This window comes from Pseudonaja textilis, chromosome 6 (genome assembly GCF_049901715.1).
Source record: "Pseudonaja textilis isolate UNSWEBS1 chromosome 6, rPseTex1.2, whole genome shotgun sequence".
Taxonomy (NCBI): Eukaryota; Metazoa; Chordata; class Lepidosauria; order Squamata; family Elapidae; genus Pseudonaja; species Pseudonaja textilis.
In genome coordinates, this window is record NC_141995.1 from 17,916,460 (window position 1) to 17,935,060 (window position 18,601).

Consider the following 18,601-nt stretch of genomic DNA (forward strand, 5'->3'; position numbering starts at 1 on the left):
AATGGAAGTTACTTTTAAAGGTTTGCAATTTACTTGAAGAAAGCTAAGCAGTTGAAAGGAATTCCAGATAAGCATCCAGCAATGTTTTCTACCACTGTCCTGAATATTCTTAAATCACAGTAAATCTCATTGATTTAATATCTTTCTGTGTAAATAAACTTTTAACTCAAAACTGTCTCTATAAAGCAAAAACATTTTTCTAAAAGTACAAAATGGATGCTTACTTAGAGAAAGAAGGAAAATGGATCTATATTTTGCTGGCAATTTTCAAATATTGAGCAGATGCCAGAAAGTTAATGGAAAACAATAAGTTACTGTTTCACTGAGAATATGATAAGAAGCAATGTGCTAAAATATAGGAAAATAGATATGAGTTAAGTAAATGAAATTAATTTTAATTGTAGAAGCAAATCCATATCCTACACTAATAATGTTTAAATAATATCTAAAAATGTCCAAAAATGTTTTAAGATGGGCTTTTTACAGAAACATTCAAGTTTATGTTTTTTGCCTTAGAATTCAATGAACATGCTTATAAAACCATGCATTCATATTAAGCCATATTCACTTTTAAAAGTTTGCTGAGAAACATTGTTAGGTTTGTGTAATTATTTGTTTATAACCTATGTACTTTTTTTGCCAAAGAACAGTGATCAATGAAACTAACATAATTTGGTTTGAAAATGCAACATTAGGTAGGGTATGTATTTAAATGATAGCTAAATGAATTTGTTCCATTTGTTTCAAACAGCCTTTACTTGTTCAGCTCTCATTTGTAGAAAGCAATGAGGAGAGTTTGGGAGCGGGGCACTTTCAACTTTTCCCAATTCTCTAACTGTTTTTTTTCTTTTTGTATGTCATGGATAGACTGGTACAATATGAAACAGTATGATATTATTATGCCAGATGCTAAATCACCCATATCAGCAAAGGGGGAAATTTGCCCAAGCAGGCATTATCCATTAGAAAATGTAAGAAGAAACATTTACTATCATATTTCAAAGCTGTGATTCCATCTCACATTCCTTGGAACAAATCAAATATGCATGCTTTCTCCATGCAGAGAGAAATGTTCATTTGCATCAGAACCAAGCAGTTTCCTGCTTTTTATCTTCACATATTAATGAAAGTCTACTCTTTTCTTCAAATCATGATTATGCAATAGTCTTATTTCAGGTAAAAATGATAAATTATATTATTTATATTAGAAATAATATCTTTCTATACATTTTCTAATAGTAAATGTGTGGCATTATATATTATTGGACAGATAGATGATAGATAGATAGATAGATAGATAGATAGATAGATAGATAGATAGATAGATAGATAGATGTAAGTAGATATGTAGATAGATAGATGATAGATAGATGTAGGTAGTTGTAAATAGATAGATAGATAGATAGAGAGAGAGAGAGAGAGAGAGACAGACAGACAGACAGACAGACAGACAGACAGACAGACAGACAGATGTAGATAGGTATGTACAGTGGTAGGATTCAACAACCAGTTCGGTGAGCATGCTTTTCTAAAGACAGGAGAATAAGGAACTAAAGAAAGCATGGTCACCCACCACCCAAGATTCTCAGACCTGGTATCTATAAAGTTCTTCCGTATTAGTTATATAGGACAAAGAGGGTTTTCATGCATTTGTGTTTCTTTCATTTGCTTCCTATCAGGATGAAAATGCTGATCATGAATGTTTTCTGAATATGGGACAGTATGGGACAATTGCCTGTATCTGTCCACCTACATTTTTCCCACCCACTCATTCTTCCTTGGGCTATGGGAAAGATAGGACAGGCTAATAACTGAGTTTTTGTCTCTAACAATTGAACAGAGATGATAGTGTTTTAGTCCTCTGTATTCCTTTTGCCTGGCATGTGAGCTTCTTCTGATTTTTACTAGACCTGCTAAAAGAACTAGCTCTTTATCAAGAAATGTGAGGCAGGGGTGGTAGGAATAAATGGGAACATTCTTCTTGCAATAAAATGTCTCTGCTACGCCATCTAGTGGTGGACAGCTTCACTGTTCATATGCTACAATGCAGTTACACTAATGCTCTGGAGATTTCCTTACATAACCCAAGAGAAATATGTCATTCAGTGCAGACTTTCTCAACCTACAAGATTAGAGGTAAATTATTTTTCTACTAATTGGTATGCATTATTGTATTCCACAGGTCTTTGATCAATATTTTATGGTTTTCAAGAAAGCATGCATTATTAAATATATCCATGACTAAAACTATTTACTTTCTAAAAGTTTTCCTACTTTAAAAGATGGCTAATGTGTTAATGAACTGGTACTTAACTGGATGACGTGCTTGTATGCATCTGTATCTATATCTACCATCTATATCTATATCATCTATATCTATGTCTATCTATGCATACACATGCATACATGCACACACACAAATGAGACTATCAAGACATGGCTCTTTTTATCTGGTGGCTTTCAACCATGGAGTTAAATGTGCTATCTTGGTTTTTATAATATTTTTGCTACCTGTCCTGATTTACCTGCTCTTGGCTTCAGAGGATATACTTTTAGTGTTCAAATGCACAGCCATTTTTCTAAAAGTACAATTTTATGATAGCAATCTCTATACAGTAAATATTTTCTGTAGTATTTAACAGCTTAATACTCAGACCAAATAGAGTGTTAGCGAGTAATTGAGAGTATTAGAAAGTAACAGAGAGGAGCTTTTCAGTTCTATCAACATCACTTAAAAGATTAAATTATCAGGGAGAAAGATTCTAGCTTAGTCTTCTACATCTGCGTTCCAGTTTCAGAATTTGTGGCTACTTTGTTCCTTGCTACAACCTATTCAATCCTGCCCAGACTATATCAAAAACACCCTTCCATTCCTTCTGCATCATATGTAGAATATTATTTATTGATTCGATTTGATTTGTCAATAGCTTACAAGATAATAGATATACATTAGATTAACCAATACAGTTATAATCCAATAGTAATAGCAGAATAATATATTATTTATTAATTAATAGGTAATTGATAAGGGATAAGGAATACTTGCCAATGATTACTTATTACTGTTTACTATGAGCTATCAATCTTAGTATAAAATGTAATAGAAAGAAATATGTTTATTGTTCTATTTATATTCTTTTTATTTTTACATATTTGCATGTTCGTGTTTTAATCTTTTGTAAATAAAGCCTATTTTAAAACTTTAAAAAAAAGATAATAGATATAAGTATAAACATGAGTAAGAATACAGGAAATAGGTACAAACAAATGGGGACAATAGGACAGGGACAATAGGCAGCATTGTGCACTTATGCACGCCCCTTACAGACCTCTTAGGAATGGGGTGAGGTCAATAGTGGATAGTTTGAGGTTAAAGAAGTGGAGGTTAGAGGATGTAACAACATAGTCAGGTAGTGCATTCCAGGCATTGACCACTCTGTTGCTGAAGTCGTACTTTCTGCAGTCAAGTTTGGAGCTGTTTATATTGAGTTTGTATCTGTTGTGTGCTCTTGTATTGTTGCGGCTGAAGCTGCAGTAGTCATTAATTGGTTGACCAAGGGGTTGTCCCTGTCCTATTGACCTCTCACAGGGGTTGTTGTGGGGAAAATAGGAGGAGGAAGGTGTGTTGGGTATCTTTGCCACCTTGAGTTGTTTGTAAAAAATAATAAGGCAGGATGCAAAGGAAGAAATTAAATAAATAAAAGTCTTATGAAGTTGGGGAGGAGTCTGAGATTTGGATTAACTATTAATTTAGGAAATAATACGAGCAAAGCCAAGTCACCCTTCAATTGACATTGGTGACTTATATAGGTGTATATGTGCAGCTTTTGTGGCATGATATTGAAGTGAGTTTTATTATGATTGTTGCACAGATATTCAGATTGGATTTAGCATTTTTGTTCACCATTTGGGTTCTTCCTAAGGACCTGGGATAGACAGTTGTGGATGTTTGATGGTATTGCAAATATTGTCACAGGATATAAGCTGTTCCAAGTAAAGTTGCCTTGTGCAATTGACTGAGGGTGTAATTGTCAATGCCAGTGATGTTCAAATTGTCACTGCCAGTGGTGCTCCAATTGTTTTGGGATTGCTTCCAAGGCACCTATTACTATTAGTACTACCTTTGCTTTCTTTTGCCACAGTCATTCTGTTTTTATTTGAAGGTCTTTGTATTTTGTTATCTTTTCCAGTTATTTCTCTTCTATTCCATTGTCTCCAGGCATTGCCGCGTCCACTATCCAGACTTTTTTGTCTTCCTTATCAACAATTGATAAGCATGGGGTATAATGTTATTATTATTATTATTTTCTGCTTTTATTATTTTTATAAATAAGGTAGTGAACATACCTAATACTCCTTCCCCCTCCTATTTTCTCCATAACAACAATCCTGTGTGTGAGAGAGAATGAGTGCCCTAAAGTTACCCAGCTGGTTTTCATACTTAAGGTGGGACTAGAACTCACAGTCTCCTAGACTGTGCTTTAATAAAATAATAGAATAACAGACTTGGAAGGGACCTTGGAGGTCTTCTAGTCCAACCCCCTGCTTAGGCAGAAAACTCTATACCACTTCAGACAAATGGTTATCCAACATATTTTTTAAAACTTCCAATATTGGAGCATTCACAACTTCTGGAGGCAACTTGTTCCACTGATTAATTGTTCTAACTGGCAGAAAATTTCTCCTTAGTTCTATGTTGCTGCTTTCCTTTATTAGTTTCCACCCATTGTTTCTTATGCTACCTTCAGGTGCTTTGGAGAATAGCTTGACTCCCTCTTCTTTGTGGCAGCCCCTGAGATATTGGAACACTGCTATCAGATAACCGTCTAGTCCTTCTTTTCATCAAACTAGACATGTCCAATTCTAGCAACCATTCTTTAACTTCTAGACTAAACTGGCACTTGCCACGGCATTCAGTTTTCAACTTTTCAACTAGCCTACAGTTTAACCTGGCAAAGTAGCCCATCACCTAAGCATTAACCAGGGCCAACCTGATAGATGTTATGAAGGAGACCTTGTGAAAAAAACCATTGATTTGCAATAGGAAAAGAAGACTGTGGCTGTTAAAATAAGACTTTTTAAAAAGAAGGGTTTCATATTATCAATTTATTAGATCAATAATGAAAGCTGACTGGATAGGAAGTACAGCTCTTGAATGAAAAAAAAATGAAAGGGGCATATTGAAGAGAATAGGGGAAACCCCTGACAAGACAAATAGTAAGAAAGTAAACAGTATATCCAATAAAGCAAAGACAGATGGGGAGCGCTTCAGAGCCAGCAATCAATGTGGATTGATTGACTAATGTGAATTGTGCAAGGGCTGGGGGGAAGGAAAAGGTTAGTATGCAAGTTGGAAAATGAAAAACAATATGATATTGGAATTCTTTGGGGAAATAAAAGAAAAAGACAGATGTGAAAGGAATTGATTTGCTCAGAGCTGGGGATGATGAAAAAGACTCAGTGATGGCATACTAATTATGCTGATAGGGATTTATGAGCCTGTTTATGGTAAACAATGTGTGGGTTATCTGATAGAATTTTATTACCCTATAGTGCTGTAAAAGTATGTGGAGGCCCAAATAGGCAGTGCATAGAAGAGCAACCAGGATGATTAGGGGACTGGAGACTAGGGCATATGAAGAACGGTTGCAGGAACTGGGCTTAGCTAGTCTGGTAAAGAGAAGGACCAGGGGAGACATGATAGCAGTCTTCCAATATTTGAGGGGCTACCACAGAGAGGAAGGGGTCAAGCTATTTTCTAAAGCACCTGTAGGCCAGACAAGGAATAACGGATGGAAACTGAACAAGGAGAGATTTAACCTGGAAATACAGAGAAACTTTCTGACAGTGAGAACAATCAAACAATGGAACAGCTTGCCCTCGGAAGTTGTGGGAGCGCCATCCGTTGAGACTTTCAAGGAGAGATTGGACTCCCATTTGTCAGAAATGGTGTAGGGTCTCCCGCTTGGGTGGGGGGGGGTTGGACCTATAAAGTCCCTGCCAACTCTGATTATCTGTTATCTGTCTTAACTAAGCTACCATTTTTATTGATTTATTTTGTTTTAAAATGTTAAATATTAAAAAGTACAATTTTTGCTTGAAAATCACAATGACTTGAACCTAAAATGGAAATTTTCTATGGAGAAATTTAGACATATTTAATTTCTTGTCATTTTTTATCTGAATAATTTCTCTATAATGCTCTGCCTAAATGATCCATTTGATTCCAAACTTTATAGCTGGGACATAAACTTGGAGAGTTTTGTAGAAAAAAGTTTTAATATCTCTGGAAAGCCATTAGAGATATAGCTGGTAAACAGCTATATGAAGTAACTTCTGTGTTCACTATTGTATAAAAAGAGATCTTGAAATTAAACTCATTGTTGTTTAATCATAATAGGTTGTAACTGAATTACCTGTTGATCTGAACTTCAAATTATGCATTTAGATTGCAGATTCCTTATTTTTTGGTTGGAACCTAAATCCAATTAGACATTTCTAATGAGGACACTAACACCTCAGGATTTTGCAATTTCCTGAGACTTTGCCTGTTTTATTTTTGTGCCTGCACAGGGAATACCCACAAAAGACTCCTGCCATGTCAGCAGAAAAAGAGGCATTTATGTCAAATGCCTAATTATACATCAAAGGCAAAGTATAGCATATAATACAAATATTTCTGCTCAAAGATCACCAGTTAATATGCAATTTCACAACTGAGGAATGCTTCAGCTGGTGGGAGATGGCTTTGGCAATCATTAACCCAAATCTTCTATGACTTAAAATAATGTCTTTGACAGGTGCACATGATCCCTTATCTTTGGACCTAGAAAGGAGCTTGAGGCTAAATGATGGAAGTGTGGAAATTGAGGAGGTGACAGAGATGGTGGGAAGGCCAAAGGTGTTAGTGTTGCCAAAAAGGATACCATGCGAGGTAAGCTCCGTTAAAGAAAATGCAATCCCCATAAATGCATTTTTTAAATTCTATTTTAAAAAATGTGCAAAAAATAAATAAACTTCCCCAAAGTTTTGCGGGGGTGACTCTAACATAAATGTGACTCAGATTGTAAAGTCTCACCATAACTTTAACCCTCTATTAAATATTACCATAACTCTCAAAGAACCTAACTCTATTTATGTCTTACCCAAATGCCCATACAAATACTAACTCTGTCTATCATCTTATCTTAATCTTAAGCATGATACTAAATTACTATAGACTTCATAAAGCTTAAATTATGTCAATATATTATTATTTATAGAAGTCCTCACAATAACATAAACCTACACTACCAATCATTATATACTCTCACATTAATGCACATTAATCTCACTCTAAATTTAAGCACTGACAGCCTCCAAACAATTGTTGGAAGTTAAATCTGGTCCATTCCAAGCTGGGAGAAGGATGCAGGCAAAAGAAAAATAAATTTGAGGCATGCTGCAACTGGAAATGAGGTTTCTGTTCATTGGCCCAGGGACAACAGTGACAACAGCAGGTGTTCCTGGGGGCAGCTGGCAAATTAGGGTTGTGAATTTGTGTATTTTTATATGTTTCTGAGTTCTTTGTTATTGGTATGCTGGCATTTGTATGAAAATGTGTTCCTTCTATGTTCTTTAGACTGGATATAATATTTTAATTGTTATGAGATTTTCTATTATGGCATGTGAAGTCATGACTGGCCTTAAGGACAGAAGGAAAATGTAAAGCTTAAGAGTTTTGTTTTCCTGATTTTATCTTGTCTGCATAACCAGTTTCAGTTCCTGGTCTATACTGTTGTTTATTTGGAGATTGCTTTAGCCAAGTCTGGTTTTAAAATGTAAATATTGTTTTAGGAATGAAACTTGATTTACTTAAGCTTTGCCTCTAAGCAGTTTTAATGGATGAAATACTGGGGCTTCTTTCTTCCTTTGTTAATGAGATTCTTCTCTTCTTCTCCTTTAGGGGAAATATTCTATTCTGCTTCTTATCTTATTCTGTGGAATGTTTTGTTTTGTGGATGGTGGGCCCTCCTACACTATCATTTGGATCAAGTGAATTCCGTTTCAGAATCTATCCTGAGTCCTGTATTATTCCTCAATTCTCTCAATTTTTCATCATGAAATCAGTTAAGCCAGGGGTGTCAAAATCTGGCCCGCAGGGCCACCCTTGAAACAGCGAAGGATCAGCCCATGATGCCTCTGCCAGCAAAATGGAGCTTGGAGGGCCAAGCAACAGCCTCTTGCAACCCTCAGCCGTACAAAACGGAGGTTGGGAGGGCCTTGTGATGGCCTCCTGCAACCCTCTGACAGTGAAAACATTTTTGCTGGCAGTGTGCTAGGGCCACCACAGGGACCTCTAACATGAGTGACATCAAGCTAGCCACGCACACCCTGGCCATGCCCCCACACAATCCTGATGCAGCCCTCAATGAAATTGAGTTTAACACCCCTGAGTTAAGCTATTATGTTTAGGGTTAGGGTTAGGGCTGTTGTTACAACAGTTATTAGTCTTTAATATGCCACAATGTCTATTCCAAAGGTGGTATTTAGCAGGTTCTGACCAGTTCTGGAGAGCTGGTAGCAGAAATTTTGAGTTCAGAGAACCAGCAAATACCATCTCTGACTGACCCCACCCCCATCTATTCTCTGCCTCCCAAGTCCCAGCTGATTAGCTGGGTCTTCTTTTGTTGCCCTGAACAGGAGAATGGGGATGGAAAGCAGGTTAGTGGGGAGGGGAGGGAATGGGATTTTGTAGTAACCTTCCCCCCAGGAGTGAGGAGGGAATGGGGATTTTACAGTATTCTTCCCCTGCCATGCCCACCAAGCCATGCTCACAGAACCGGTAGTAAAAAAAATTTAAATCCCACCACTGGTCTATTCCATTTACTGGGGGAAAAGGAGGGAGTAAGATAGTCATCTACCTCTCCAAAGGAAGTGATATAACCATGACAAAGTCCTGCAGTCTGAGTTCACAATTGCCCTAAAATCAGATCAAGAGTGCATCCTAGTACAAAAACCGAATGTTTTGTTGAAATAATCTATGTTCTCATGCAGGCCAAATAATTGCTTTATAAAAAATATGTAGCTGGATGACATATGTTCTTCTGCTAAGGTTTTAAACAACTTGTATGAAAATGTGTAATTCACATTGTATAGATTTAATTTATTGATCCAAAGGAATAACTGGACACAACTCATACTTTACAGTGCCCTGGAGAAATGTTCATTATTTTAAGAGATGACGTCCCTGGAGATTCAGTAGTAATTGAATTTATAACGGAAAATGAATGGATCAGGATTGAACCAGATTTTTGGAATCAGAAAGTCAGGTTCATCAAAGCTCTAGGTAAGAGTTGATACCAGTTCAGGGAAAATAAAAATGTTAAATATAACATAATGGAATGTTATACAGTATTTCCCATTATAATTCAATACTATTTTTATGTATGAACTTTGACTATCAAATTCTACTTTATTAAATCAGAGATATAAAAGTTTTTTACTTGTCAAAAACTGGAAGCATTTGATTGTTTATCCATGATAAAGTGGCAGTTGACAGTCTTTAAAATGTCATTCATTAGTCATAGTTTGCTAGACTTAATCAGTTTCCACTGCACATATTATTTAGAGCAACACAGCATAAATCTGTAGAACATATTGTTATCACTGCATGACGTTTATGAAGATATTGTCTTGTTTCATGCGGGGAGTTTTTCAAGTTCTTTTGTCATTTATTTGCACCAATATATTTGGCCATATTTTGATGTTTTACAATGTGTCTCAGCCTTCAACTTATCATTTTTGTTCATGACATTAAGTAATATTTAGTAAATCAGTGATTTCAACTTAGTTGAACAAAGGGTTGCCCAATGTAGAAAGAGAAACTTTTTGTGGCTCTTGCATGTCTCTCTGCATGTCAATTTGCTAAAAAATTGGCCTCATATCTTTATTATGAAATGGGAAAAACATATGAAAAATAAGCCCTAGCATGTGCATATTAATTATATTTTTTTAAAAAAAAAAATTCTTCAAATCCAAAATTGTATGCTGGATAGAACCCTGGCCATTTTGCAGCACACAGCTCCTCCAAAAAATACTCAGCACCGCAAAACTTGAAAACATGAAAAAAAAAAGTGTAAATCTGCCCTAGTTTCTCTCAGCTGCTTTTTAAAGATGTTTTTATGGGTGCTACCAAGAAAGCCAACTTGGTGGAACAGTTAAGGCAACAGGTTAGAAACAAACAAACAAAAAATACACTGAGTTCTGAGCACAAAGCCAGCTGGGCGACCTTGCTAACCACTTCAAAAATATTACCAAGAAAACTTTGAGGACTAAGTGGAGCAGTTGTTGGGAATCAAAATCTGGCTTCAAGGCACCCCAAAAAAGGGCCATCCAAATACGATTGTAGAGGCTGGGCACAAACCCAGCAAGTTTGGCTTATCACTTTTTTCACTACATGAATTAATACATAGATTATCACCTAAGTGTCCATCTGGAAATCCTTTTCGACCCTGACACAAAGAAGATTCGTTGAAATGTCCGTAAATATTTCCAAGTATGCTGTATATTTTAAAGCTTTCTTTGTTTTCCTTTGTTCTCTAGCCTCCAAATATATTTTAATTCCACCTTCTTGCTCCACTGCTGCTGAATTTTTTTTCTTCCATTGCTCACTGTTTGTTTGTTTGTTTTTGTTTTTTTTTAACATTTGGATCCCTTGTGAATTGTTGATTTTTCAATCTGGAATACATAACACAGAAGCATTCTGAATGTGAATCAGTGTGCAAAAGTTTTGGCAATATTTCTGTTTCTTTTTCTTCGTTGTTTTTTTTTCCACTGAGCTTTCAAAATGTTCTGTTTTATAAGATTTTCCTGCTGGCTTTGTAAATGTAAATATCTACTGTGGAGGAGACATTAAAGCCACAGTGCAGATTGAATACTATTCAACAGTGGGAGAGGTTGAGCAGATGCTTCAGAAAGTGGCTGATCCAATTGCATTTGCCTGTCAGGTAAGCTGTTCTCTACATTAAACTGTTAATAAAAGAAGTTAATAAACTATTATCTAACTTAATGGAGTTCATAAAATAAGAAGAGTTTATAGTTCGAGGGTTTTTTCCCCATCCAAACCTTTTATTTTTATTTATAATGTCTAATGAAATAAATAATATTAAGCAGTAGATTTTTCCCTCCAAAATGTTGGGTATCAGTGTGTTAGAATGAAAATACCAATACCAGAAAATTAGTATTTCACAACTTGCAAATATGTAGTAGAAATGTATATAGGTAACCCTCAACTTACAACAGACTATACTTTCAGGGATCATTTCTATCCAACTCGAGAAATGCACTCAAAGACTGGAGGCTTTCAAGAAGAGACTGGGCTGCCATCTGTTAGAAATGATGTAGTCATTTGGGCAGGGAGTTGGACTAGGTGACCTACAATGTCCCTTCCAACTCTGTTAATCTAAAGTTCATTTAGTGACCATTCAAAGTTACATAGCACTGAAAAAAGTGACTCGTGACTGTTTTTCACACTCACAACTATTGCAGCATTTCCGTGGTCATGTGATCAAAATTCAGATGCTTGGCAACTGACTCATATTTATGATGGTTGCAATATCCAGGGGTCATGTAGCCACCTTTTGCAATCTTTTGACAAGTCAATGGGGAAGACAGATTCACTTAACTACTGTGTTACTAACTTAACTGCAGGGAGTTACTTAACAACTGTGGCAAGAAGGTTGTAAAATGGGGCAAAAAAATCTCTTAACAAATGTCTTACTTAGCAACAGAAATTTTGTGCTTATAAGTCGAGAACTAGCTGTAAAGTGATTTATATTGATTGGGTAATAGTGAGAATAAAGTCATACTAGAGATGTGGAATACAGACTATAAGAAACTGTATTACTCCAAAGCTACTATATCTTTTAATCAATTCAGCAGTGTTAAGTCACTGGTATAATTCTTCATCCCTACTCAAGATTTGTAAAATTTATATGCCCAAGAGAAGAGAGTAATGAAAAATGTGGTTTTAAAATACATGGACAATATTTTAAAGCATGAATAGGCAACAGATGGCATTCCAAATATTGATCACGTACATTGGGCAGTACAGGTGAGCAACATCTGGAGTGTTGAAGATTGCAGGCTCTGTGGTGGACTGGCATTTGAAATGAGACGCAGGGAAAACGTCTGAGCAGATGCCAGCCCTGAGTAGACCCAGGTACCAGCTTTTATTGAGAACAAAATGCATATACAGAAAACAAGTGACCTCAACAGGATGTTATTTCCACAGGATATATAGGAAGAGAATAAACAGGATGAGAATATACATCTGCGGAAATTCCCATGGGAATGGCTCAGCTATTCCCTTGGGAATGGCTCAGCTATATACTATGACCTTTCACTGACATATCTGGTCCTCTAAGCTTCGCAGGTCCTAACAGGACAAAAACACCCATAGCAGGCGAAATGCCCCCACCAGAGGCATTTTTGGTCCTAGATCTATGCAAAGCTATACAAGGACCCACAGAATAAAATATATTACCACATTCCCTCCTTTTTTATTTATTCAAAAGATAGGGGGTGTTTTAGTGGCATAATACACAGTTCCTTGCGACTTTCATGACTTGGTCCCATACGTTGAAAAACTGAGGTACATATTTGAAATAGATTAGGAATACATTGAATACAGCAACATAACATAATAAGTATAATAACAATTGTCACAACTAATTGAAGCAATGAACGTAACCATGAGCTGTCAGGAAGCCAATCCCATAGCAAAGCCCAAGGTGACTTATCAAAGCCATCTTTTCCTGCTTCGTGTTCAGCTATGCGGTCTTCCATATAACGTGAACAGTTTTTGTAATGTTAGGCTCATAATTATGTATGAAAATACAACAATGTGAATGAATTAAAGCACAAACTCCTCCTTTAGCAGCTAATATTATGTCTAAAGCATACGATTTTGTAAAGTAATTTGGCGAATTTCAGACACTTCTTCATTTAACATCTTAATGCTCTTAACAGTATTATTAAACATAGCAACAGTGAAATTATTTAAAATATGAATATCTCTATAGTTCATAGCTATTCCCAAAGGTGGGATAGAGAGTCTGTGTAAGGTAACTTAGGGTAACTCCAATTGACATCTATATTGTCCATAGTCTGAAACAGAAACATTAAACAGGATCAGAGTTGTAGCACAGGCTGAAGATATAATATCCTTATCAGGTCCCGAGTAAAGAATGTCTTGACCCTTATGCCAGGACCAATATGCTGGAAAAATCAAGGATGCCGCTGTTTTTGCAGATTAATTTAGTCTGATTCCCCAAAGGAACCTGCTGCATACAAGTTGGCAATCTCAGATAAGCAGTCATCTTTTCCCAGCCTTCACAGCGCCACGCCTGGACTGCCGGCATCAAGAGAATCAGGAACCACAGGTGCGGAATCAGGAACCACAGAAATGCCATCCTGCTCCTCTGAAACCTCCTTCACTGGCACCTGTGAAGGCGCTGCCAGAATGATCAGGCGAATACATCGACCAGGAACCCAACGAATTTGACCAAGATGTTCTACTGCTGCATAACCACGTCCCCACGTAATCAGCTCAGCGGGAACCCATGCCGGATCCGGAAGGAATCGCACCAACACTCGAGCCTCACTGCATCTGTAGAAGGAGAAGAAAAATGCCTGCTGGCCGCTTTTCATGGGGTTACCAGACAAATTTAAAAATTTAAAGTATATAAGGCTAGATTTAATTGATCTTGGTGCCGGAAGCCCCAGGAGCTTCCCTCCTTTTTTATTTAATTTAGCTAACATGTTCTTGAGCGTGCCATTATAACGCTCTACAATAGCCTGTCCTGTGGAATTGTATGGAATTCCAAATTTATGTTCCACGGACCACTGTTTGCAAAACTGATCAAAGACTGTGCTCCGATAAGCTGCACCATTGTCTGTTTTTAAAGTTTGAGGCGTACCAGCAACTGAAAATGTCTTAATGCAATGATTGATGACATGTTTAACCGCTTCACCTCTTTGAGGAGTAGCCATTAGGAATCCTGAATAAGTATCTACTGTCACATGTATATACTTCCAAGGTGCAAATGATGGATACTGAGTAACATCCATTTGCCAAATCATTGAAGGTTTCAACCCCTGGGGTTGACTCCCATAGGAATAGCCGTGCCCTGTTTTGAACAAGTTGGACATTGCTGAATTATGGCAGCAGCTTCTGCAGCAGTAAGCTTAAATTGATGTGCCAATGCTTTAGCATTTTGATGAAAATAACTATGGCTGTCCCATGGCTGGACAGTGAGAACTGAAGTTACAGCACTGTCAGCTTTGGCATTGCCTTGTGATAAAATTCAGGTAAATTACTATGGCTACGAATATGGACAACAAAACACACATTCACACGCTGCTCCAAACATCCTTGCAACAACAAAAGCAAAGCGTAGAATATTGGGTGATATTCCAGGAGACAAATAAGAACCTGCTACAAAGGGTAACAAGTTATATACGTACAAGGAATCCACTATTAGATTAAAATCCTGATTTTGAAAATTTTGAAAAGCCAAAACTACAGCAGCAAGTTCTGCCTGCTGGGCAGACTTCTGCTCTGATGTCACTTTTGTATGCCAAATTCCAGATTTATCTTTCCAAACACAAGCACCAAAAACTTTCCCTCCATCAGTAAAGATTGTAGGGGCATCTGATATAGGCTGAGTCACAAAAGATTTGCTAGATTAATTCTAACTGATTTATACAAAGATAACCTAGGATCGGCTGGAGGATGACAAGAAAACTTCCTGGCCAAGAATCTACCAAAACTTGCAAAAACTCACTATTGCAAATCATTTGTTCCCAGGTAGCTAAAGAAAAAGGAACATAACATGTTACTGGTTCCATACCAGCAATAGCCTTGCAGCGCTGACGAGCACGATTAAAAATATCAGCGAGCTGTTCTGTGATACAATTTATGGATTTCGATGGTGTATGAGACAAATGAATCCATTCCAGAATCCTTAAAGCTGTTTTTCTTTTACCTGAACTATCAATGCAGTAGCCCTTCGTTCTGAGATTAAGATCACTGATAATGGACAATCTGGCAAACATCTATCTGTCCACCTACGACTCAAAGCTTGCTCAATCAATGACAAAATCCCCTTCTGTTCTTTATTCAGGGTTATTATGTCAGATGCTTGCTTGCTTAGCACTAGCCAAAGCTTGAAACAAAGGACTTAATTGAAGAGTAGTTAAACCCAAATACGGTCTGATCCAATTTATATGACCCAAAAATTGTTGTAAACCTACCAAAGTTAAAGGATCAGGAAGAATAAATTCCAATTTCAGAGGTGTAATGTGACTCAAGAATAATTTATGACCTAGATAGGCAAAGGGATATTCCTTTTGCAATTTCTCAGGGCTGACTATCAGCCCTTTCTCCTTCAGTATAGCAGTTAAAGAATGACAGCAGAATCCATTGCAGCATCAGAAATATTAGCAGCTATTAAAATATCATCCATGTAGTGATAAACCTTCCAATCCGGGAATTTACTCCGGAAGGTTGCAAAGCCCAATCTACAAACATTTGACACATGGTAGGACTATTTAACATTCCCTGTGGAAGGACAGTCCATGCATATATCGCTTAGCGGGCTGCCCCTGATTTATACTCAAAATAGTAAAAGCAAACAAATCTACATCTTCAGGGTGCAGAGGAATGGAGAAGAAGAAAGCATCTTGCAAATCTAACACTCTTATATTCCATCCATCAGGTATTAAATTAGGATTAGGTGTCCCACACTGCAGTGGGCCCATAGGCTTTAAAATTGAATTTATGCTTCTCAAATCATGTAAAAATCTGAATTTCCCAGATTTCTTCTTGATAACAAAGACTGGAGAATTATAAGGACTAGTGGTAGGCACTATGTGTCCCTTTTCCAATTGTTGTTGAACCAATTCATGTAAATGGACTAATTTCTCACTAGTCAAAGGCCATTGATCTATCCACACTGGCTCTTGCTGGAGTAACTGTAATTTTAATAACTCCACAGGTGGGTGTTCAGTCATCATGAATGACAACTGTTGTATCAAACTGTTGCATCAAATCCCTGCCCCACAAGTTAATGTGAAGGCGCAAAACAATCGGTTGGAAATGTGCAATAGCACTTCCCTGCTTTGTTTTGGCAGAAAGAATCCTCCTACTAACCCGTGCGTCTTGAAGTCCTCCGACTCCTCGAACAGACGGTGTAGGATCTGTGGCCACTCCCTAGGCCATTCACTTTCGCTAATCACCGAAACATCTGCTCCAGTGTCCAGCAATCCAATAAACTGTCTGCCTTCAACCAAAAGAGTTAATTTTGGTTTCTGATCAGCCTTGACATTTTGCATGATGGAAAACACACTAGACTCACTAAACATATCTGTAGATCCAAATCCACCCTGGCGAGTTCTATCTGATTCCCCAAAGACAGATATGGCAAAACTAAAAGCTGTGCAAAACAATCCCCTTTTTCAAAGATTGAGGAGCAGGTGAATGAACTTGAATTTTGATCTGACCCTCATAATCCGAATCAATAACCCCAGGAACCACAAACAATTTACGCTTATGAGCCGATGATCTAGGAAGAAGAAGACCCACAGAAGCCGGAGGCAACGGTCCATAGAAATCCGTTGACCCTAAACAAACTACATGTGGATATCCCAATTCCAAATCCTCAGCTAATGGAAGATCAATTCCTGCTGGACCTTTGTAGCTGGTGACCATATTTGATTCCTATCTCTCTCTGGTGGCTCCAACCCTTCGGACATTACTTCACTCTTTAGAGTAGGGAGAATGCCCTGATCCCGCTTCCTAGTTTTTTCCTTCAGAATGAAGTCTGCACTGATTTGCCCAATGGTATCCTTTCTTACATTTCGGGCACACTGATTTAGGACGAACACCCTGTCCTAATAATCTCCTTTTTGCTGACTCTGACCCCCTCCAGGAGCCCGACATTGCGCTTTAAAATGTCCAGGCTTCCCACAATTGAAACAAGTTCCTTTTTTAGCATTTCCTGCCTGCAGAGCCAGAGCTAAAGTTTCCATGTTAAAAGTCTGACTCCCCACCTTTCTACATGCGTTTATCAAATCTGCGATCTCTCGCTCTCCGCTCGCGATAAAGCGGATTCAGGATCTTTTTACAGTCTGTGTTTGCCTGTTCTACTGCTAATTTCAAAAGCAATTCATTTCGGGCAAATTGATTGTCAATTTGCCTTTCAATAGCCAATTTCAATCTGCTAATGAAATTTTCATAGGGTTCATTGTTTCCTTGTTTGATGTTAGTAAAGGTCTTCTCACCACCTTCGCCATCAGGGAGAACCCCTATGGCTTGTAAAATTAACTGTGGGAGAAGAACGAATCCTCTTCTGGCATTCCATCTCGCTGTCGTTCCACTGTTGTAAAATCACCAGCTCCATAAAGCTGATCTGCAGTAACATTTGCTGTTCCCCTCTGAACTGCCAGCTGTCTCCATTTCTGATCTAACACCAAAAATTGAGCTGGGGTTAGAATCATATTTAACAGAGCTTTCCAGTCAGCTGGAATCATTTTATTTCCATAACCGACTGCTTCTAGCAATGCCTGAGCAAATGGCGATCTAACTCCATATTCTTTTACTGCTTGCTTAATTTCCTTTAGAACACTGAGAGGCAGAGGCTTCCATACTCTCTGTGGATTTAAAGCAGCATCTACACCAATTTCTATTGGATTAAGTTGAATCTCCACTCCAAATTCTACCAAATCATCTCCTGATAATTCCCCTCTATTTGTTGCTTCCTGAATAGCTGCAGTAACTGCATCTACTTGAACTCTTAAAGGCAAACTCTTCTCTTCTGACAAAGTATTTTCAGTGCCTGACAGTCCTCTGGATTTATCTGGAGGTGCTGTCGGTGGCAATATACGTACCGCACGGTAAGGCGGCAAACCTTCTTCAGGGGGTGCTAGGAGCGGTTGTTCATGAGTAGCTAATGCATTCATAACTACCCTCCAGGTTAACAAAATTGAAGAAGGGGCACGAGGCTCCTCGTGCAAAAATTTCCTATCTTTCTCCAGCACTCTACTTTAATACTACCTCCTCTGGATAACACGGAATATGTTTCCAAACATACTGTAATAAATCCTCAATTTCTTTCTTTCCTACTTCATGTCCTCTACTATGAACTCCAAACTTAAACCTATTCCCGTGATTTCTCTCATTTCCCTAATGTGCCCTGTCTGAGCCTTGAGAAATCTCCTCCCATACTTACGAAAAGAATCTATCTCCGTCCAGCGAAGAAGATGAGGGCCCAGTCGACGTCCGCGACGATGAGTATGGGATGCGGAAACGTATAGCTTTCAAGCTATCACGCCAAAACGTATAGCCTTCCAAACTATCACGTCGGGGTCACCACTTGTGGTGGACTGGCATTTGAAATGAGACGCAGGGAAAACGTCTGAGCAGATGCCAGCCCTGAGTAGACCCAGGTACCAGCTTTTATTGAGAACAAAATGCATATACAGAAAACAAGTGACCTCAACAGGATGTTATTTCCACAGGATATATAGGAAGAGAATAAACAGGATGAGAATATACATC

The 18,601-nt window shown here is 37.8% G+C and overlaps 1 protein-coding gene and 1 long non-coding RNA gene across 3 annotated transcripts in view; one reads left to right on the forward strand and one right to left on the reverse strand.

Annotated features, from left to right (window-relative positions):
* BANK1 (B cell scaffold protein with ankyrin repeats 1) overlaps positions 1–18,601 on the forward strand; it is a 159,034-nt gene that overhangs the window by 47,760 nt on the left and 92,673 nt on the right. The window contains exons 1-4 of one of the 2 annotated variants that reach the window (XM_026698276.2): positions 1,977–2,136; positions 6,801–6,934; positions 9,190–9,328; positions 10,846–10,988. In XM_026698276.2, coding sequence (XP_026554061.2) covers positions 1,992–2,136; positions 6,801–6,934; positions 9,190–9,328; positions 10,846–10,988 — 561 coding nt within the window. In that variant the 5' untranslated portion in view covers positions 1,977–1,991. Of the gene's footprint in view, positions 1–1,976; positions 2,137–6,800; positions 6,935–9,189; positions 9,329–10,845; positions 10,989–18,601 lie in introns of those variants that run through there. The other variant, XM_026698275.2, reaches the window with a different exon arrangement.
* Positions 1–18,601, reverse strand: part of LOC148125403 (uncharacterized) — a 41,078-nt gene that overhangs the window by 12,840 nt on the left and 9,637 nt on the right. The gene's annotated exons all lie outside the window — the stretch shown is intronic.